The 23362-nt window shown below is 39.8% G+C and overlaps 1 protein-coding gene across 3 annotated transcripts; it reads right to left on the reverse strand.

The window, feature by feature from the left end:
- Nucleotides 1-383: 383 nt before the first annotated feature.
- On the reverse strand, nt 384-23301 carry LOC146582853 (aminopeptidase N-like). Of its 3 annotated transcripts, none has more exons than XM_085245096.1 (21): nt 22366-23301; nt 12626-13336; nt 11772-11914; nt 11365-11501; nt 11071-11197; nt 10837-10991; nt 10326-10439; nt 10034-10177; nt 9625-9690; nt 9378-9443; nt 9057-9232; nt 8667-8743; nt 8392-8525; nt 5896-5951; nt 5670-5817; nt 5467-5558; nt 5263-5373; nt 4141-4308; nt 3155-3295; nt 2815-2896; nt 384-2686 (listed from the first exon to the last, which is right to left on the reverse strand). In XM_085245096.1, exons 2-21 carry the CDS (start codon nt 13228-13230, stop codon nt 2534-2536), a joined length of 2895 nt encoding a protein of 964 aa, XP_085101222.1. In that variant the 5' UTR covers nt 13231-13336; nt 22366-23301; the 3' UTR covers nt 384-2533. The 3 variants fall into 3 exon arrangements, with proteins under 3 accessions (XP_085101222.1, XP_085101056.1, XP_085101141.1); XM_085244930.1 differs by having other exon boundaries at nt 22357-23301; XM_085245015.1 differs by lacking the exon at nt 22366-23301 and adding an exon at nt 15365-15496.
- Between the last annotated feature and the right edge of the window lie 61 nt (nt 23302-23362).

Here is a 23362-nt window from a genome sequence, read left to right on the forward strand (position 1 = left end):
AGTGAGATGCTCCTGACAGGGAAAGTTCATCCAAGCGCTCAGCTTAGAAAAACAACCCTTCTTATGACCTATTGTGTTTCTAATGAGAAATTTTATGGGAAAGTTTTTAACCTGTCACTGCTCAATGGGGAAAAAAGACTCCATTCATCTATGTTAACTCTTTAGGGTTTGCAGGTCTTTTATTTTGATTTGGCAGGTGATTAAAAATGTAATAATTAAGTTTAAAAAAGCCAAAATGCGTAATGAAACATGTACTATTATTCTAAATGTAAACTCATCCACTTCAATTAAAAACTCAAAAGCTGCAGAAATTGTCAGTAAACAACGATGGGAAGAAAAGAGGAATCTATAGTTACTGCCCGTTTGCAATAAACACACCAAGAACAGGTACAAATGCAAGTTTATTCATGGGAAATCAGTTTGAAATGTGACATGAAGTTTGGATTAAAGGCAAGCTGTTTTCACACATGAACTTTGGAAAATATATACATATGTAAGCTCAGTGTGCTTAACACAGAAGATAAAAAAAAACATAAAAACACACTTAGTTATTGAGTGCAGGCCTGTGTGAACAAAGAGATTTGGAGTTTGTTTTTGAACGTCAGCGCAGATATAACTGATCTTAGGTGAGCAGCCAGCTTGTTCCAAAGAACAGGAGCACAGTAATTGAGTGCGCCCTCATCATACACCTTTGTGAATCAAATCCAGGTAAGAGATCTTTGCCTGATTGCTAGACAGGTGTGACTGGCTTATGAATCAGGACAAATGATTCTTATTGATAAACACAAGTGTGGGGAATCATCTGGAGAATCAGAATGATTTTAAATGGAAGGGTTTGTGCTTGTTATCTGTATGTTGCCACCTCTCTTTGTAAGGAAGAAAATTGTTTATCTCAATGCCAGTCATGGAGGAGCCATGAAGGTGTTGTAAGGAAAGCAAAAAAAGCTGATGAATTTGACAACTAAGGAAAATAAAACAACAGTATGTGAGGAGGAAATCAGAAAACCCACACCTTTCCAAAATGTCTACTTGAGAATGATGATGGTTTAAAAAAAATTAAACTTTATTAGTAAAATGTTTATCCCTGAAACAGTTTGTAGCTGCCGGCATTTACTTTTGTGGTACTATCCGCCAGCCTAGAGCTATAAATAAAATACTGGGACTTTTTCCCCTCACTCTTTGTTTCTGGGGCAAACATAACCACTTCTTTGGACCTTCCTTCACATCCATTCAGATAGTTTTAGCAATCTCCCTGCAACAATTTGCTGAAGTTTGGGAGCCCTTACATTGGTGCTATCATCATTATTTCTTGTATTGACACAATGTTATTCTTTCGCTGATAAATTCAAAAAATTTCGTAAAAAAGTAGCCAGAAAGGCATGGGAGGAATCGCACTGAACTGGACAATCTCAATAGTTGTGAGCTGCATCAGCCTGATGTGTAGTTACATTTCTGGGAAGATGCACATCCAGTTATGACACAGGTTAGGCTATAGATTTTGATGGGTCTGCGGTTACAGTGTAGCTGCTGAAGCATAAACCCCCAGTCCCCTCCTCCAGCTCTTCAGGAGGGCTACCAAGGTGTTCGCAAGTCTCCTCCCTGAAACCCTTCACCTAAAAGGTGTCCATGGGTACTATTCTTTCTACGACCATTTCTTTTTGGTTGGTGTTGTAAAGTTAGAGAAGGAAGGCTGAGATGGTTTGGGCATGTACAGAGGAGAGACAGTGGATATATTGGACAAAGGATGTTAAATATGTAGAGCTGCCAAGCAGCAGGAGAAGAAGAAAAGCATAGAGGAGGTTTATGGATGCAGGGAAGGAGGAGGACAGTGTTGGTGTGACACATGATGTCACATGATGGAAGCAAACGATCACATGATGAGCAACATAAAATTAAAATTTTGTGAATGAGGTCATTTGTCTAAAGCTGTCCTTTTTCACAGGTGACAGGAAGTACACAACTTTAGATGTGCTCTTAATTCTGGAAATACTTTGTGTTTAGTGGTCACCACTTGCTGTAATTCAGTGACTTATTTTAAGTATAATTCTACCATGGCTTCAACTGCACATCATATGCACTTTGTACTAGGAAGTTGGCAGGATAGAGACTGTTTAATGTCTGATCCCACCACATCAGACATTTCTCCCATGCATCTCTGTCTGTCTAGGAAAGTTCAAGCACATGCATGAAAACAGCTGTCGTCAACAGATTTTAACCACTTGTAGAATTGCTGCCATTAATCTCTGCCTCTACTGCTCTACATTAAATTTACTGCCTTGGGTAATAGTATAAATCATGATAAGGATCAACTTATAATGTAAAATATGTAGAAAACAAACACGCTGTCTTGGTCTCTTCCCTTCCCTTGCACTAAAGCTGATGTTAAGTGGGCTATTGTGTGACAACAGTTAAACAGTCCTTCTGCATTTGTCAAGAGAAAAGGCTTTTGTTGTTTCCGTTGATTATAGTGATTTTCATTAATTACATATCACTGTCAGTACTGAAAAAAGGACTGTGGTGGCTTTTGGTGTTCTCACGTGGACTCCTGAGCAAACCACCGCTGCACTTCAGCTTTGTTTTCTGTCACCCACTTCATGTTAGCCGTTGTTTTCTCTATGGCCTGCTCTAGGGCCATGGTGGCAGAACCAAAGCCAACACTGAGGTTTTCTTCTTTGAATCTTTTAAGCTGGAGAGAAGAGCAAATACAAACAGACAAAATCAGAAATTTAGCAATCGTTGTATTTATTTTCTCCCAAATGCCCAAAGGGAAATTCTGTGTTTTTCTGTGTGGTTGAGGTTTTGTTGGCTCCATACCTCCTGTAACTCATACTCTGTAGAGAATCTCTGTGTGATTCCACTGACAAGATTAGAGAAGGAAAATGATCCTTTTCCATATCTAAAAAAAGAAAAGGGAAAAAAAAAAGCTGTAGTTCAGCAGAAGGAATTAGTAATAGGTAGGTAGTCATGCTTGAAAACTCAAACTGGGCAAGTAAGTGAAAAAAAAAAGAAAAAAAACCCAGCAGGATTTGCACCTAAAGAAATGTGATTACTTCTTAAATCCTGCTGTTAAATTCAGCTTTTAAAATTCTTTTCTGTCTTTAACAATTAGCTTGTGAGTACTGACTATTTAGAAACAAAAGGATAGAGCTCTCACTGTTGGAAGATGTAACTCCATCTAGCATTGATGAAGTTCCATGCTAGCGGCATCCCCACAACATTTCGGGCAATATTCTGGATGGTAGAGGTGGCGTCTTGCTTACGGATCTTAGTTGGGTCTAGTGTGTACTCCAGATACCTGAGTCAACGATATACCCACATACAACGATTATTTCCGAGGGAAAATGGAAAATATCTGATATCATTCAAAGTTGTGACTGCACAATGCCTGCTATAGATATTGCTCAGTTTAGTGCTGCATAAATAAAACTGAATTAAACTATAAGGGAGGGAATCAACAACCAGAGACCAGGAGATAAAGTAACATTAATGGTATATGGGAACTATTTTCTATTGTGACCACAATAATATTTAACAAAATTATAGCACATTTATAGGCAATAACACACAGCTTAATATCTTGGAGGTGTGGGGGGGGCTGCTAAAGGCTTTCTTTAATTTGCATGGCCACCCTCATTATTTGGAAAGGGGTCCTTAGGGAGTGTAACCCACTCGCTTACTGATCGAACTGACAAACTGATTAAAAATGAATTACCGTGCATTTGTTGATGAGTTTATGGGACTGCATAAAAACAAACTCATCCCAGACAAGATAAAAACACCCTTGGTGGCCAGCATCCACAAGCAGGATTTATTTGTTTGTGAGGATATAATTAAAATAGTACTGTTTAGATAGCACCATGATGGGTGGTAAATAGAGTACAAGCCAATTGGGAAAGCTCAGTTCGACACACTTGTTTTTCTGCTATGATGTGAATCTCTTCACCACCAGTTCACAGTGTTACATTTACTGTTTTTAATGGTTCTATCATTAAGATGTAATTGCTATAATTGCTCTTATGCTGCAAAGCAGGTTCTCTTTCTCTGTGTTCAGTTGTGAGTTTTATTCTGAATAAACAATCAGTTTAGCTTCTTTGAAAAGCATTTACATTGCTAATACATTACTATACTTCCACAACACACCTGTTCAAAAGCCAAGGTATTTTGCTGCAGGCCAGTGCAGACCTGAGCCTGGACGCTTCAGATGCCAGAGTAGCATTCTTGAACATGTTCCAGGCAAAGTCCCACTCTGCCACACCACCAAAGGCTATGGCGTAGCAATAAACTGTGCTTTTCAAGTTGGGATGGATCCTGGTGAACATAAAGATTATGCAATGAATTTCAAATGAATCCTAGAACACTGGCTCTCTCCTCTCCCTCTCTCTGAATGCACACACACAGACATACTTGGCATATAGGTCACTAGCTGTTTAACAGTTTTGTAAACAGTTCAGCAGTCACATTTAAGAGGTCTGAATTATGGCAGATTATAAGAAATATTCATTCTCACACTGTTCTAAATTCCTTACTGCTCTTGCAGTGGCCAGGGCAAGAGTCTTTGGACAATTGCAAATTGTCAGTGTCTGACAAAGTGTGGCATGTCTGAGGTCAGCATGGGAATGACATATCTACTTGCATGTCATGATCTGCTGGATTTGTAACTATGAAGATGCATTCATTTAAATTTATTTATTTATTTTATTTAGAAAGAGGGGCAATACATATTAATGAACATTTTAACAAATGTAAATATGCCAGATTATAGCCTTGGGCTAATTTCCATCTGCAGAACCTCTGGCAGGTTGGTGTTAAACACAAGTTAGTAAAAAACATACAGAGACAGTTTTTACAGGTCATGTGACAAGGACAAAAACAGTGATCACATTATACTAGAACAAACAATGACAAGAAGAGTGGACACAGAGGACAATATAGATAATAATAACGGAAGCATAAATTTTATTGCACAAGACCCAGTATTGCACAGGCCCTTACTGTCCTGATATTGAACTGACCCATTACACTAATGGGTCAGTGCATTTGACCCATTACACTAATTACAGGTCTTGTTTCTAAAATCTGTGGTGTCAATCTCAATTTCATGTTGCTGGTTATGAGCTGCATCATAACCGCCTAACCCTAAAAACACCTGCTACTGCCAAGATTTGCCAAGACTGAGTAGTAAAAGACAGATATAAAAGCCTTAAAAGTGTATGAGAACTTTCATGGGCTCAAAAGAACAGATTGAAACTATTTTGTACTCACGGGTTGCGACTTGGATTTTTCATCCACTCTCTGTACCAGCTTTTTATAAGCTCCCTACAGCCTTCCACTCCCGCACTGCAGGCTATCCCAATAGCATTTATCTGATTATACCTGAGAAGATTTTTTTTACAGAGACAAACAATATATACAAAATCTTAGCTTTTTGATTTCATATCAAAAATCTGTGTTTAAAAGAGCCCTTACTGGTCGGTGTGTCCTGTAGGTACTCTTGTCCAGTTAGATGTAATTGTCTTGAAATGCTCAAATAGAGGTTGTATTTGTTTCTTAAGGTATGCCTAAAATAAGAGTTAGAGTTAGTTTTTTTTTCCTGTCAGTTGACTCTTTTATTTTAAACACTCACAATAGGCAAGAATAATAATTAGCATGTAAACTAAAGTAGGGCTAACCTGCAAAACTCCGTAGACTTCATTGCGGTCAAACATGAGAATATAGTAGTTGAGGTTTCTCAAAGCTGACTCCCAGGGGATGTAGTCTCGCTCTTTTGACAGGTATTTGGTAGTTCTCAGAGCCAGTGTGGTGCTGATTATTTTGGCTCTGGGGGAAAAAGAAAAGGATGCTTTTTCACACATAACTGTTTAATACTTTAACTTAAGATTTTTCTTTTTCCTTTACCTTGCTAAATTGAATGCATCATCGATAATTTGTGCCCTGTTGATGATTGATACAGCCTGAAAGAAAGAAAAAAGTCACATGCAAAGTGTATAAGACAAAACAATTTAACATTTAAAATTATGAAATGTAATACACTGAAAATGCAATATGAAAAATGACATTGAACAAAGCCAACATATTTCTGTCTGTTAAAGCTCTGAAACCTTGGGCTTTATCAGATCAGCTGGAAGGACTCTCTGTTCTCATGTGTTTGTTTGTTTTGCACTCCAGCAGTTGAAAAGGCATTCACAAAGGTTGCCTGGTAGCCAAAAGTGAGATTGTTGACTTGACTGCTTGGTTTTTTAAATTCCTTTGCCACTGAAGGGTAGCCTGGATGACTTAGATTGTGACTGATTGTGATTTTACACGCTTGGGTACCGACCTAAAAAGTACTATGAACTCATTGTCATGTTAAAGAAATCAATTTGAGATGATCTCAGCTTTGTAAATTGGCGTCTTATACTGCTGAAAGCAGCCATGAGGAGATGGATGGACATTGTCAGCAGCAATACTCAGGTAAGCTGTGGCATTTAAATAACACTTGGTTGCTTCTAATGGGCCCAAAATGTGCCAAGAAAATATCCCTCACACCACCACCAGCTTATACCACCAGCACCAGTCTGAACTGTTAATCCAAAGCAGCATGATCCATGCTTTCATGCTGTTCATCACAAATTCTGACCCTACCATTTGAATACTGTAGCAGAAATTAAGACTCAGATCAAGAAACATTTTTGTCCAATTTTGGTGCAAATAGTAGCCTTGGTTTCCTGTTCATAATTGATGGTAGAGGTACCAAGTTTGGCCTTCTGCTTCTTTAGCCCATCTGCTTCAAGGTTCAATGTGTTTTGTGTGTATTCAGAAATGCTCTTCTGTTACTTTTCAATCTCAAAGCAGCCTGGACATCACCCTCTAGCATCAGCAAGGCATTTTCACCCAGAGAACTACTGCTCACTGAATGTTTTCTCTTTCTGACCATTCTCTGTAAATCATAGAGACAGATGTGTGGGAAAATCCCAGTAGATCACCAGTTTCTGAAACACTTAGACCAGCCCATCTGACACTAACAAGCATGCCTGTGGCGGGGGCGTGGTCTTTGGCCTGCTGCAGAGGAGGGGAGCTCACGGGACGGCGCTGAGGCGGGAAGGAGCAGGTGCCCCGAACTGACTTGATGAGGAGAGACTTTTCTTATGTCTTGCAGTGAGAAGGAGTGAGAGGGACAACGGGAGTGACGGAGTGGCTGCGTCCGGGGCAAGAGCCAGAAACCGCAGGGAAAATCACAACTGTAAATAAAGCACTGTTGAACTCTCAAACGCGGAAGTGCCCATCTGTGGGTCGTGTGTCACAATGACCTTCTCAAAATCCCTTAAATCACTGAGATTTAGATGCTCAGTTCTATTTCCACCATGCCTAAATGCAAAGAGTTGCTCCCATGTGGCTGTGGATCTGATAGTTGCATTAATGTGCAGAACGTGTGTACTCAACAAAGTGGTCAGTGAGTGTAGTCTCAGAGCTCAAATAACTGACAGAAAAAGCAGCAAATATCAACATTTGACAGCTAATACGTTTCTGAAATGTAACAAATTCAGCTCTTGTCTCGTCTTCCGCAACAAACTTTGATCGGTGCACTCAAAGAAAAAAATTTAGTCAAAACCCAAGAGTTACACATACTGAAAGCAGTTCAAATTGTCTACAGCTCAGTGTGTAAATTTGGCAAAAATGCATAGATTGCACCAAATATCTTTTTTCTGCTAAGACTTTTAACTTGGAGTTTTTGTGCAGTTATTGTGTTTTTAAGATTCTTTGCCTAGTCTGGTGCTGTCTGCCTTAAGCCATTTAAACACATGAACCTCAGTCAAATTCATGAGACATGGTTTTAGATATTTTCCAAATCCTTTACATTCATACTACTGATAATACTGTGTTTGCTTCAGGCAAAGGAGTCTGGAGAGCCTTAACAGGAGGCAGCACACATGATTCTCACTTGATACTGTTAAATACACAATTGTTGTGCTATTTTCATATCAGTGCAATAAGATGGCACACAGAACAGAACAACAGGGGCAGGTTGAAGACCGGCTAATACTGGTTCAAGAGTACCCAGACCTTTATCAGGTGGTATCTGTAAAAGTTCAGGGCTGCAGTGCTATTGTCAGGAAAGTGTAAGATACAGCTAAAAGTATAATAACCAGTCACAGCAGAAAGTCTTTGTCGCTGACCCAATCCAGCACAAACCGACCTTAAACATAGGCAACAGAAACTAGGGGAAATTCATAGATATAGTTGGAGTAAATTTAACTTTTTATCTTATTTTGTTTTATTATTTTAGTTTAGTTTTATTTTTATGCATCTATTCCATCCAGTTTTGGTTATTTGAATAGCCGTTGTACAGTCTTTAGTTGTCATACCATATAAATGTGGACATAAAGCACAAACAGGAAAACACTTGTGACTCACCTGGTGGTTGGTGTTGAGCACGGAAAGGAGACGGTCCCAGTTATCAGGATCGTAGTTCACCCTGAAGTATCCAGATACATTTGTGTTTGCGAGTACCCAGTCCTGTCCTGACACTCTCATCGGAATATGAGTGTCTAGTTAAACAAAAGAAAAGAATGACACACAGCAGATTTGATTAATTTAATGAGCTGTGGTTAAACCAACTAATCTAGTAGGAAATGTCTTGTTTTTTAGTCTGTGTGCAGAACTAATACAGCACCATGATATGAGTGTACCTGTTTTTTGAAGGAGCCAGTATTGTGGCTGCTGCACACCCATCTTCATCCATTTGATAGGGACATACCAGGTGTAACTAGACAGAAAAGACATAATGGGAAAAGAAGATAGATAATTTATTGTTTGTCATTTCCATATTACGATTTCACTGCTAGTGGGTACACTGGATTAATACAACAGATTCTTATTGGCTGCTGTCTGAAAAAAAAAAATCAGCTTAGGTAGAAGCAACACAAACAAATCAGAGTCACATCTCATGTCAGCAACACACGACATCAGCCCCTTCAATGTGAATGAGAACCAGGAGCCTAAAGCACATATGTGTAAGTGCAGCCCCTTCATTTCTCATCTGAGTGAAACTTGCAGCACAAGGTTAAACAGTTTCCTACTTGAACTGAGAGGGTCTGTCCACTGTAGAGTCTGGATCCAACAGGAAGTGTTTCTGTGTGACACTTCCTGTCCGGGTGTCAACACTGACGACCGGGTAGCCCATCTGGAGAGTCCAGCGGTTCATGATATTTTCCACAGAGTGTGGAATATGTATTCCTGGTGCATTTTCAACTGCCTGACAACACACACACACACACACACACACACACACACACACACACACACACACACACACACACACACAGAAATGTAAGATAATTGCACACACACGCACACACCCAAAAAACACAATACCAGTGAAGTCATGCAGGTTAACCAACCTGTTGGAGATGATCCCACAGGTCTGTATATAGAGTGTTACCAAAAGCGAATGTGTTCAGGTAAGACTGAAGACACAAAACGGAGATGAGGATCATATGATGCGATCACGAGGAAAGGAAAATAGTGTGAATTTACCAGGAAACATTTTTTGGCATAAATAACCACAGACACAGCATCATTAATTCCTAGTCTGCTGACAGTCGCACACACATTACGGCAGCAGAGATGAAGTGATAATATACTCACACTGAGTCCTCTAGCAAACACAGGCTCGGTGAGAAACTCTGACAGCATCCTTAGCACTGCTGCACCCTTGGAAAAACAAACCGCCAGAATTTGGTGAGCTTGAATTTCTCATAACGGAAAGGGATTTTCCACAAATCCCAAAGCAAACATTAAAACGAGTTGCCGTCCTGATGGTGTGATATGAATCACACGGACGCAGGAAGACTGAGTGAATTGGGAAAACTGAGCGTTTTACTGCAAATTAGCTAAATAAAAGTAATAGAATTTAATAAACATGAGAGTTTAAAATCAAAAGGGCTTCAAATCTGGCTATATTGTCCGCAAATGTGGGTGAAATTGTAGAATATATACTTAATTTCTGTGAATCAACTTGCATAAAATGTTGTGTAAAATTATCGGAGGAGCAGACCTTGCTGTAAGAGATCGTGTTGAACATTTCACTGATCTGAGCGGGCTCATTGACTTCCTCTTCTCCACGTGACAGTGGGTGAGAGAAGGCCAAGGCATCCACAGCAAACACCTTCTGAACATCATAAAGGACGATGTGATCTTTCTGCAGCCAAGCAGAGAAAGAGAACCAGGGCAGGTTTTATAAGCCAACAACATCCGTGAAAAGTTACCAATCTGTGACACAAAAATGTACATCTATTAAGAACTGTATCGAACTTTGCTGTCTGTGGAGATGCAAGCATGTCTCTTACAATGTTCCAGGTGGGCTCGGCGTAGTCGACTCCGAGGTACTCAACATATGATGCAAACCCCTCGTTTAACCACAAGTCATTCCACCATCGCAGAGTTACCAGATTTCCAAACCACTAAATAAACACATGAGGAGTAAACAGATGAGCATTTCTGCCATGACCAGGGAATTAACGTTTCCATGAACCTAGACTTTGGCCAACATTAGCACTATCAGTCACATCCAAGCAACACAATAACCGAATCAGCAGGGGATTAAAACATTTCAAACCACAGGATTTCCCATCTGTTTTTATGTGTGGAGAGCAGGGTGAAATTACTCCACTGTCACGATTTGTCAGCTGCTCTTGCAAAAGGGAGTAACACAAGTAGATTTATTTTTACAGTAGTTGATGAGTGAAGGAAGGAGACTTTGCTGCAATCACGTTCATTTCATAATATAATGTTGCTTTAGTTTGTGATGCCTAAAGCTTTGAGAAAAGAGACCGTCTGGGTTAAAAACCAATGCTATACCATGTGTGCGAGTTCGTGGGCAATCACAGTTGAGACCCTCTCTTTGTTTCCAGTGGAGGAAAGGATGGGGTCATAGAGCAGGGCCGTTTCCCTGTATGTGACCAGACCCCAGTTCTCCATTGCTCCAGCGTTGAAGTCGGGCAAAGCGATCTGATCTGTGGAGATGAAGGGTTAAAAAAACATGCTGTGCTCAGGGAGATCATTGAAATGAAATGATTTAGCAAAATGGTCTACCTGACTTTGAGAGAGGATATGATGTGTTGTAATAATGCTCATAAAACCTCAGGATGGGTCCTGTAACATTGAGAGCATAGCTCCCCTGACCATCATCTATTGCTTTTCTCCGAGCCCAGATTCGAATCTGCAAAGAGTAATTTAAATCTTTGAGTCCAAAAAAAATTGCTCCTTACCATTTCATGCTCGTTTTAACTTTCCAAGATCATATTTGGGAAAATATAAGCTGGGAAATGCTTTTTGGATCCCGGCCTCACTGGGGATTTAAGTGAATATGTAATCCAGGTTTCTTACCAACAAATCGTTTTGGTTTGACTCAATGGGAACAAAGTCGCTGACGATAAATGCCAGTAGATATGTTGACATTTTCCGCGTGGGCTCAAATGTTGTAATTTTGACAGCCACACTGTCAATGACAGCCTCTGAAGCGTCTGTGCAGGCAGAGAAAAATATTAAACACTCTGTTAGCATTAACAGTGTTTAGTTACTTATTTACTTTAATAACTTGGACAAGGTGTTTTTTTATTAGTTACAACCAATGACTGAAGAAACAGTCATTGGCTTTTCTACAGTCACTGGTTTATGAAGCAATCACATTACCTACTACTTACAACATGATATCTATTCTCATTTTGAGCTTGTTTTTCCATTTGCACTGAAAAAAAATAAAAAACTGAAATAGTTTTGTTTATCCAACGAACCCTTTTCCTTGCCATTGGACAGAGCCACAGTGTCTCGTGAGTGAATGATCGTGACAGTAAAGACTGCTTTCATGGCTGGTTCGTCAAAGCAAGGAAAGCTTTTCCTGGCATACGTTGCCTGCATTTGTGAGGTAGCAACAACTCTGCAAAACATTGGAAATAAAAAACATTAATGGAAAACATTCACCAACAATCCAAAAGCCTTCAAAAACTGACCGAGAGAAACATTAAGCAAATAATACTGCAGCTTTATCACGGACACTGGCATCTTAAAATTATGCACAATCTCATTTGGTGTTTGCATGTGATTCACTAAATATTAGACACAAATCATCACATATTAAATAAATCAGAACATCGATAACACAGTCATTCATCCAGCTAACAATCATAATTCACAAGTTACTGTATTGTGTGAAGTACAAAAAGAAAGTGATGTCTACATTTGATTGATTGGCTGTATGGCACAAAGTGATGAAAACTGCAATCTACTGAGAACGACAAATATGACTTTCACATACAGTTTGGGTAAAGACTCATTCTGCAGCTTTCACTCAAATCTGACCCGTCCACTGGAAGGAGTAGAAATTCTTGCGATAATGGAAATGTGCATGTTAAATGATAAATATAACCTTAATCTTGACCTTGAAATGTAGCTAGTGAGTAAAACCATAAGCAGAGAACAGGTTCAAAACATAAAGCTAACAGTGGTTACCTGTCTGACAGCTCTGTGATTGCAACCTCCTAACGCTGACATGTTTGCTCTCCAAAAAGAACCCAATATCTCACCAGCAGCATCTGACAGAACAGCAGTATTTGACACCGTGGAATAAGAATGTGTTGACAAGTCTTACTTCTTTACGCCATCCTCAACATATTCACTCCTGTAGAAGCCCTCCAGGTCATCCGCCAGCTCCCCGAGAAATTCTGTGTGAAGTGAATAGGATTTTCCCGCCGATAATCTGCTGCCTAGCTGAATAACCAAAAACTCAGTTTTCTTCACAAGCCAAGAATTCAGTATAGTGGGCACTGGGGCCTCACCCTGGCTGCTCAGTTTAGCGTGGTGCCCAAAGAAGGTAGTGAAGTTGAGTTTTTTGGAGTGGATGATGATGAGGTCTGTTTCTTTCACACATTTAAAAATTACTGTTGAACGTCCAGTGAAGATGTACAAGCCCTCTGCATTGGGCTTCAATCGTGGCCACAGGGTCAGATTGTAAGAGACGGGGATGAGGGAATCTGGAAGTCTGTAGTGGTCCCAGGGTTCCTTTGGAGTGTCAGGGGTGGTGCTGGGTGTAGTTGTACTGGTGCCATCTGATGCTCCATCTCCTACGTTACCTTGATTCTTGGACTTTTCCTTGTCGTAAGCAACAGAAAGAGCTATAATTGTAGCCAGTCCACAGACCGCGAGTACAAGCATCCCGAGGCCCACATTTTTACTTATGTAGTAGACTTTCCCCATGTCTGATCAGAAGGTCAATGCAGGAATCAGAGGGATCTCAGTCTGCTTATGTCAGCACGGCAGAACTCCTCCTTCTCAGTTAATGGGTGAGCTATTTACATGGCACCTGCCGAAAAAAAGAGGAAAAACAAGAAAACCTCAGCCATTTAATCTATAACTTGGCATCTCTATTTTTTGTAATAAACGTCAAGGATGCTTAACAAGCCATGTAGTTTCATAGTTACTGTTTTGAAAGAGTTATGTAACATTAATAAATCATTCCATTTCTGTGATGCATTATAAAACCAGACTTCCAAACTAGTACTACTTGAAAAACGTTTCATTATTCCTCATCCTGCAGGCAGCGGGTTTAACACTGAAAAAGACACCAAAGGGTTGAAGGTGTTGTTACTCAGACTTCTTGGCTTTGGTGTTTTGCGCTGGTCTCATGCAAAACAAAAAATGTTTCAGCATCACAAGTCGATCCGAAAAACAACTTTATGTATCACAATGAAAATGATCAGTGGTACTATAACGTTAAAAGAAAAAATCATCTGAGAAAAATTGGGGGTAAATATTGTCACAAAGGCAGCAAGCTGAATAATGAAGCATTAAGCCAGAGCTCATCTTTTGAGTGCCTTTAGCTTTTCTGTGGGTAAATTCAAACTATTCCTGTTCTATTTTCTGAGTCTTTTCCGTTTTCCCACACTATCAAAACATCAGTGCTATTCGATCATCAAGCTGAAGAAAACAGGACGGGAGGAAAAGGGAGGAACTGTCTGCTGTAATTGATGGTTGGGGTCAATCTCTGTCAACCGCTGAAGATAAAACAAATGAAGCCCGTGTGCAAGTGGAAAAAAAAAACTGCAGTTCTTGTGGGTATCACTTGAAGCTGAATAATTAAACTGGACCTTTTCACTCTGTTGTTAATGGATTACCTGACAGATATCATCATTTGCTGCAAGTTAAAGACCACCTAAGAAATTTTTGCTTCAGTTTGAATAAAATTCTAGTGTTTAATGAGCTCATAGTACTTATTAGACCAATATCTGTCTGTGTCACAGACCCGGTTCCGGGGACTCGGGGTCCGTGAACAGTGTGGACCATTATTATTGTTATTGTCGTTGTTGTTATTGTATTGGATGTATGTTTGCTGCCCTGCGCTCTTGTGTTCCATGCTGGTGTGTGTACGTGTGGGTGTCTGCGGGTGTGGCTGAAGAATGAAGGACAGCCACCTGCAGACCTGATGGGCGTGGCCCTGCCGACTGCTGGTCACGCCTAGGTTCCCACACACCTGCTTCTGATCAGGCTCGTCGGGGGAGCTACTTAACAGAGCGATGGAGCGTCCTCCGGCGCAGGATCGTTGAGTTAGATTCCATGTCAGTGTTTGAAGTGCTATTCAGTGTATGCCTGCTGGAGTTGGTGCCATAACGGCTGTGTCTATCGTTTTTCCCCAGGAGGACAGCGGAACACAGGACTGCAAAACACATGGGGTGTGTGAAGGCACAGGGCAGAGAGCACGAGATACCAGCACTTATTGGAGGACACGTCACGGGAGTCGAGGGAGCACTTTGGAGATTTATTGTGTGGTGTACTTTTACTTCACTGTAAATAAACCCACTGCTCATTCCACTAGTCCAGCGTTTGGGTCCTTTCTCCAACATTCCCCACGGTATGCCACCCAGACCGTGACAGTCTGTGCCTCACACCCATACAGTTTATAAATGCAGCTTGCTAAATTTATATGATAACACCACTCTTTCATCAATACAAGGTAAGTTCTGGCTACAAAACGTGGCAGTGGCCAAAAAGATAACAATACATGTTCAAAAAGCAAAAATTAGACCAGTGGGTAATATCACCATGGCTGCATCCAGCTTTTAACCTGTCTACTGTCTATGGTCAGAAAATGGAAAGCTAATCCAGTCAAGGACCAACCCTAGAAAAGCCCACAAATCCAACTTCTACCTGAATCCAGGTAGTACCCGATTGGGGTTCTTCTGTCGTTCCAAATTTCAGACATTACCCAAAATTGACCTTTTTGTTTTTGTAACCAAAATTGCAGTCATGTATTCCTAAAACTCTAACAGTGCTTATTTTAAATGAGTCAGAGATAATGAGAAGAAGTTCTTGTTATTTTTAAAACTTCACCTACAGACAACGAGACGTGTAGCTCCTGTATTCCTTCTTGTTAACTCCTGTTTGGTTAGGAAGTAGCAGCATGCATCCAGCTTCAACTCTGAATTCTTTCTAATTTTACCAAAAGACGCTGCTGAAATCAAAAGTGTCATCCCAGTTCTTGTTACTCCTTTTGACACGACAAAGAACACTCATTAGCTGCCAATTCGGTTCAGCTTGTGCGTTAGATTACCTTCCAGCTACGTCTCTTCCTTGCCTCATCAGTATCATAAAGCACTCTGCATGCAGACCAGTGCATCCTATCTCCCTACATTATTTGCATCAAATGGTTCAACTCTTCACTCTGAATTCTCTGTATTTTTAGCAGGCAACCAGCAGGTTTTCCTGCACTACCTGCAAAAGTTAGTCATTTAGCCTCTTTGTAAACAAGAATGCCTTTCCAATGAGTTGTTTTCACCATATGTCATTTATTCATATCATCCTGTCTTTCAGGCCTATAATCACACAAACCTACTCCTTCTCAACACCACCTTAACTTTAGCTCAGGAAGTTGCAGCTCACTGTCCACATTCTTGCTTTTCTTCACCACAAATCCACAGAATCCTGTCTCATCACCATGACCTTTTGTGACGTTTTTACTGAAAAAGGAATTTTTCTCTGTCACAACCTCTGTGAATATTATCATATGTTTCCAAAGACTGTAATCTTGCCTTATAGTCATCTAAATTCTAAAGCATTTTGGTAAATATGCTTGTTCACTTTCTTTTCAAGAGGTAAAGAAACTGACAGAATACTCATGTGTGTACAGTAAACATGAAATTGGGCCAGTGGCCAGTTAGCAAACAAGGAAACATTTTTTCACGGACAAGAGTCACAAGATGCTTTACAGAAAACAGTCTAAGACAATACAAAGAGGACAGAAGAGAAAAAGATAACGAACACAAACTGTACAGTGCAAAAAGTGACATTTACCCTTATATGAAGCAAGAACTGCACAATAATTAAAACAGGGTTAAAAGAAGACCCAAAATTATGCTACACAAAACCTCAGCTGGCACAAAATATGTTGCTAAAATGCTAAAGTAAGTAGATATATTGTCAGCTCTCAACAGGATCGTGCTAAGTGGCTTCAAAATCTCCGTTACCCCGCATCCTTATGTGGGTGCAGGGAACAAACCTATAGGTATGGCCTGTATTTATATAGTGCTTTACTAGTCCCTAAGGACCCCAAAGCGCTTTACATATCCAGTCATCCACCCATTCACACACACTGGTGATGGCAAGCTACATTGTAGCCACAGCCACCCTGGGGCGCACTGACAGAGGCGAGGCTGCCGGACACTGGCGCCACCGGGCCCTCTGACCACCACCAGTAGGCAACGGGTGAAGTGTCTTGCCCAAGGACACAACGACCGAGAGGTAGGTAGGCCAAGCTTAGCACAAAGACTGGAAGCACAGGAGGAAAAAAAAGAAAGAAACTGTCACGATCTGAGGAGACAGACCGTGCGGTGGTGCGTGTGGTGGACCCAGGTGCGAACACAAGAGAGTAGACCGGAGTAACTTAAACTGAAAGTGAGCCTTTATTATGGCTGAAGACAGGTCTCAAACAAAGCAGAAATACCATGACTAAACTAAACTGGGAAACAGATACTGATAAACTATGAAGACTCGGAAAACCATGACGAAGCCAGGACATGGAGGGTGGGAAACACAGACTGCATGAAACACAGAGACTAAATACACATGAGGGATGATCAGGGGAAGTGGCCACACATGGGAGCACAGCTGACACACATGAACCTAAAGACAGGACAGGAGAAGTGAAACTAAATACACTGACATTGAATACAGGCTTTCAAAGTAAAACAGGAAACATGGAGATTAGACATGACATGAACTAAACATAACCACGCAGACATGACAGGTAGACGCACGAACCAGGGAGACTGAGTACAGGGGGAGATGACATAAACAACTAAGAAACAAAGGGCTAAACAGCACCCTAGAAATTAACTAGACGAACTAAGCTAAAGCATAAATGAATACAAAAGATACATAAAACTCAACACTGGATCACACGACCCAGGACCATGACAGAAACCATATTAACTGGTACTTGCTGTATATTAAAGAATGCCTCAGGTATTTATTTGAGGTCCTTTTTAATATTGGACTGTCCATTTTGGTTTTAAGCATTCAAATATATATTTCCATGTAGTAGCCTTTCCCACTTCACTTTGTCATTAACTCATTTCCATTTGTGTCATTAATATTTAACAGTAGGAGATCAAACAGCCTTCACCTCTACGCTGGTAGATATGCCGTGACATCATAAAAACACTCTAATGAACCTGTTATCAATAATTTCTCAATATTTACAGCTGATTCTTTCCATGGAAGACTTTGCATCCCGAGTTTTATGGAGTCTTGGCACAACAGTTCATAAAGTGTAACAGGGTAACAGTTATAAATGAAAGTGAATATAAGATTTTTCTATTAATTCTGTCTGCTTCACCCGGTTTTGACTTGAAAATGAAAGAGAGAAATGAAAGAGAGCAATGTAACAATAACACCTCTGTACTATTTAGACATCACAACTGGCAATAGAAGTAATAATACCTTGTTTACCAGTTAAAGAGTGAAGAGATATAGAAAGATACAGAAAAGAGACTATTTTCTTTCAGAATCTTCTCACATTATCGGTATTTTCAGTGAAATTGAGTCTAGTTATATCTGCTAGTGAACAAACAAACAGAATACAACCCGAAGTCAAAGCACTCTGTGTCACTTATGACTTGTACCAAACCAAAACCCTGAACATGTAGTTATTTATTTCATAATGAACGGTCTCACTTTTCCTTCCTGTCTGACAGCATGTCCATGTGACTGCTCATCAGAGTGTCCTGAAACACAGGATCATCATGATGTTGTCACAGCCCTGGGTCGTGTAACCTAGCACTTTGAGTTTTTTTGGTTTTTTAAGTTCATTATTTATTTTTAGTCTTTTTGGTATTAGCACCCAGGTTCCTCAGCTGTACTTCTTCGTTCATTTAGAGTCCCTTGGGTATTCACCCCTGTGTTAAAGTTCCCCTTGTTGTTGAGTGTCTTGCCTGTCAAGTTTTATGTCTGCACGGTTAATGTTGTCATATTCATGTCATGTCTGCGTCTCGCCGTGTTCATTGTTCTGTGCGTCATTATGTTCATTCTAGTCATCTGTTTCCTCATGTGTCTCCACTTCCCCAAATCACCTCATGTGTGCGTATTTAAGTCCTTTTTCTATAACTGTTTGCCGTCAGGACGTCTGCCCATTTTCCTTCATGTTATCTACTCATAGTCACAGTTTTAGTCACAGTCAAAGTCATAGTTCATGTCATACGAACTTGTCTGTTTATCTTCGTGTAGACTTGGTCTTGTTTTTGGTTCAGTTCATGTGTTTGGCCAGAATTGGCCAGAAAGCTTCTTCTTTTGTTGAGAACGCAGCTCCTTCCTTCGGTGTCTGTTTTTGGGTCCGTGCAACAAAACACAGCAGCATACCCCGCCGTGACAGATGTGTTAAATATCTCATGATTTATTCTGTGTTAAGAAGGCTTTTCATTCTCTATTTATAACAGAGTATTTTATATCTATATATGAGGTTGTTATATAGTTTTTTACATTTATTTATATTATATATATGCATATATTATATGCTTTCAATCGTATCTTTTTTAATAAAGGTAGTTGGTGATTAGCGTTGTCACCTGAGTTTGAATCCACCAGCCAGCTCGGGCCTTTTGTGTGGCATTTTCATGACTTCCCTGTACTTATATGTGTAAACTTTGGCTCCCTCCTGCAGTTCTCTATGTGTCAGCCCTGTGACAGCTGAGATAGGCTGTAGTACACTGCAACGCTAAATTGGATAAGTTTAAAAAGAAATTGATGGCTGAATTGTGTACAGAAAATACCTTGTCTTGGAATCTATCATAATTCTTCACAGGAGGTTTATATTTTAAGTTGAAGGTTAATAGTTTCATTTTTGTATTCGAAGAAATACATCAGTGTTGTGTGTGAAAGTTTTATTTATGACTTGGACTTTGACTTAAATTTGATACCCATTACAGGATGACATCCGAGCCAATTTTATCTGTTTACTTGTTAGAAAAGCTGACCTAGGCCATAATGACTAACTTTCCGATCAGTCATAAAAGCGAGTAATTGATTGGAAATGAGTCATGGTGTTAAGTGTGTATTAAACCATCATTATTTAAGATGCTATTGTTCATTTTGAGCTAACACATTTTAGTCTGAACTTGCCACTCTTTCTGCTTGTGTTATTTAGCTTAGTTTAGTTTGGATGTGAAGTGTTAACAAAGATCAGTTGTATCTTCTTCCAGTTAAGTATACGCAGAGCTGTGTCTTCGGTTTGTTCACAAACATCTAATTAAGAACGACATAACTGATGGTTGATAATAGTCCATGGTCCATTGTAATGATAGCTTGTAACACTCATCAGAAGGTGAGTCCAAAGCCATGATAACATCCACATCATGATGATTCAGCTTCTTTAGAAATGAGATGCTAAAACAATAAAATGTGACAGCTTTTATGTTTATAGACCAAGAGAGGGGAAACAACGATAAACATTTACCCCGCTTACTTCATACATAAATTCATTTGTAGAATAAATTGATTTAAAAGATCAGTGGATTCCTTGAGTATGCAAAGACCCACTGCAGTCAGTGGTATGTGAACTCAACAACCTACAGGTGGAGAACATGAGGAACATACACTGGAATGCAATACTGCGGGCCAGGACAGAGAGTTATTCTTCGAGCTGGCTTAGAAAGCCTGCTCTCAAATGTCTGAGCTTTTCCCACGCAACAAAAATGAACTAAAAGCCTACTGTTTGAAAGATTGACTTATACTTGTAGACTACACACAAAAAAGGAACAGAAGCTCAGGCTGGAAGACACAGCAGCATGTAGAAAGATTATAATTTGGTGATGATTTTTTTTTACAGAACAGTCATTGCCACATAACAATAATGCACTCAAATTATTATTGTCTATATCTCTTTCAAAGCTTATTTCTTGTGTTATTAATGGAATACCTTTTTAGTGGCAGAGAAATGGAGCAGTGCTTCTTAGGCGCCAAAGAAAAGGTGCTGATGGAGAAACAGCAAGCCGCAAGAGCTGAATGTTTCGATGGAAATAACAAGAAGAATTCATAAAATATTATTGCGTCCCCATTACACAGTTTACAACTGTGGCTTTGGAAGACTTAGCGTTTTGTTGAATAAATATTCAATCGAGGGTTTGGGTAGGTCACAGAAATTGTTTTATCCAGCGTGTGGAATTTACAAAGCTTGTTTGGGAGCATGAGTGTGATTATTTACAGTCACTGGGATGTGTTTGTGTGACTATTCATATTTATATTGAGAGTGACATGTGGACTGTTGTGGAGCTGTGAGGATATCAGCACCTTGCTGTTATAAAACTGGATATGACAAAGGTGAATTTTCCAGGAAAAAACGATATGCTCGTACGGTAGCAACTTCTCAGTCCCAACATGTGCTGTTTAATAAGACTTGAAACCATAGATTGGAGTCATAAAAACAACATATTCTCATAGACTTCTAGGTTATCTGATTTAATTTAGCAAACAGTGGAGTTGCCCCCTGCGGGGTATTAGAAAGAATATAGATTTAATGAAATAAAGCTTTTATACATTGTTTGTTTGTTTTTGTTTGTTGTTTTTTATTGGTATTGCTGTCATTACAGCATAAAGCTTCAAAATTGCACAATGTGTTACATTTTAATGACGGAAAAGTTTTATAGCATACAAGGCTCGGCTTCTTTGCTGGTGCTAACTTATAAACAATGTTGAAAAGAAATCTAATTTTCAAACAACAGGTTATAAAGTCTATTCTTTCCCATTTCCGCAGTGGAAGGTAAATCAACTGTCTGCGAAATCAATCAGGGAATGAATTTTAATCATCAGTCTTTCAAATAAATCCCCTTACAGTCACTTTAGACCAATTCAATAAGAAATATGATCCAAACAAATCACGAGAACGTTCCTCTTTGCCAACTGAGAGCCGGAGTGGGAATGTTTATCGTGGGGAGGGCAAAGTCACATATTTTCATGGAGTAATAAAATGACAGTGAAAAAGCAATGTGACAAGGCGCATTTCGCGGTGTGATTTTTAAAAGGCCTCCCGCTTACATTCTCTGTAAGTGCTGTGTATTCTTTTTGAAGAGCCACAGAAGAACGTCTTTTTTCTATCATGTGATTAACCGGAAGACCGAGAAATGCAGGACAGCGCACCTTCTTTTTTTGTGTGCTCCATCCGTGTCCTATCACACTTTAACCTTCAACTTTTTTTAACAAGATTTATCATTATCCATCAATAACTTTTGACTTATCTCAGACATTTAAAGGTAAAAATACCTTTTAGCACTCATGCAATCATTCCACCTGTTCGTGAACCTGTGACCGACACAATCAACTCTGTGTTTACTCACTTCCACGCTGAACAGATAAGCTACAGTCAGTTTATGGGGGCTGCAGAGTTTACATCCAGAACAGCCCATGCTGGATGTTAACAGATGACTAATAAATCCACATCACAGCCACTAAAGCCAAACACTGATTTATCTCACAGCTGCTGTACTAAAGTATTTACTTTGCACTCACTGCAAACTGAGTTGCCGTTGCATACTTTGGTTTTTGATATCAAGTAAGAGCAGCGTAACTCAAAGTATCATGGATTTTCTTAAACGGCATCACAAGACTGTACTTCACAGCGGAAAGTCTGCCTTTGATCCATTCAGAGACCATTTGTGAACAATTACACCAACTTCTTGCTGCACAGAAACTCTAAGGGAAAAAGCAGTGCAACAATTTACCAGATGGCTGTAAAACTTGCACAAAGGACAACTAATGTTACTTTTCTTAGAAAAAAAAAGACTGGATCAACAAGACTGGTCTCTTTGGTCATATTTTTACTAAAGATATAGAAAACAGTACCTGCCAAACCTTGTGTAGCTGCATGTCCAGCGCTCGCCCGGAATTAAGTCCACAAAAGACGTTCAAGTTGAGCTGGAATGATCCCAGGCTTAAAGACTTGCAGTCGGCATCTGGGAGAACGGAGGTAGGAGGTGGCGAGAGCTATGACAGGTTTCTCTAGAGATGTAGGGAGGGAACAATCTTCTCTATCCCCCAAAATCCCTAAGTTTAGTGGGAAGGGGGGACTGAAAGAATGCGGCTGTATCAACACTGCATTGTGGTCAAGCAGAAAGAGCTCCGATCCTCAGAGGTACAGAGTGTCCTGATCATTCTGATTAAGGTTTCATATGACGCACATAAACCCCAGCCCCAGTGCCTCAGCTTAATTCAATTCAATTCTTTATTTATTTGTCACATGTAGTTATAGCTGGTACAACATACAGTGAAATGTTTTTTCTGACTAAAAAAGTACTCCCCCCGACTGTGCAAACATGCTAAAAAGGATTTTACATAAGCTAAGAAAAAAAAGGAAAAGAAACAAAAGTTAAAAGTAAAAAAATATATATAAAAAAACAATGTAAAAGTCCATATGTTTGTGCTTATAAATATATATCCATGACGTGCAAGATATTGCACTGTAATGATTTGAATGAGAAAACTATAAAAATATACATATTTACATAGTACAGATGTATATAATAAGGTACGGATAAGGTTCAGAGAAGAAAGGTAAAGTGCAAATTATGTACTGTGTGTGAGATTGTCCATCATGTTGTCCGGTTTGTGTTTTGGTTGAGGAGTCTCAGTTTGTGGGTAAAAACTCCTCCTGAACCTTTCTGTTCTTGTTTTCAGGCTACAGAGGCGCTTCCCTGACCTCAGTGGCCTGAACAGTTTGTGGGCGGGATGGCTAGAATCCCTAATGATCCTGATGGCCCTGGATCTGCACCTTTCAGCATAGATGTCCTGCAGTGCTGGTAGAGATGTTCCCATAGTGCGTTCAGCTGTGCGCACAACCCTCTGCAGGGCT

This window comes from Mchenga conophoros, linkage group LG1 (genome assembly GCF_057382185.1).
Source record: "Mchenga conophoros isolate Kocher_MC1m ecotype Shallow Benthic linkage group LG1, M_conophoros_male_GT1.1, whole genome shotgun sequence".
NCBI lineage: Eukaryota > Metazoa > Chordata > Actinopteri > Cichliformes > Cichlidae > Mchenga > Mchenga conophoros.

What these genes read in the sequence shown, in the direction of transcription:
- LOC146582853 (XM_085245096.1), bottom strand. Translation starts at nt 13,230, where the DNA reads ATGGGGAAAGTCTACTACATAAGTAAAAATGTGGGCCTCGGGATGCTT. An exon ending in AAGTCTACGGAGTTTTGCAG is followed by an intron (nt 5,559 to 5,669) that starts GTTAGCCCTACT and finishes CTCTTATTTTAG; the next exon opens with GCATACCTTAAGAAACAAAT. An exon ending in TGGAGTTACATCTTCCAACA is followed by an intron (nt 2,897 to 3,154) that starts GTGAGAGCTCTA and finishes TTCTTTTTTTAG; the next exon opens with ATATGGAAAAGGATCATTTT.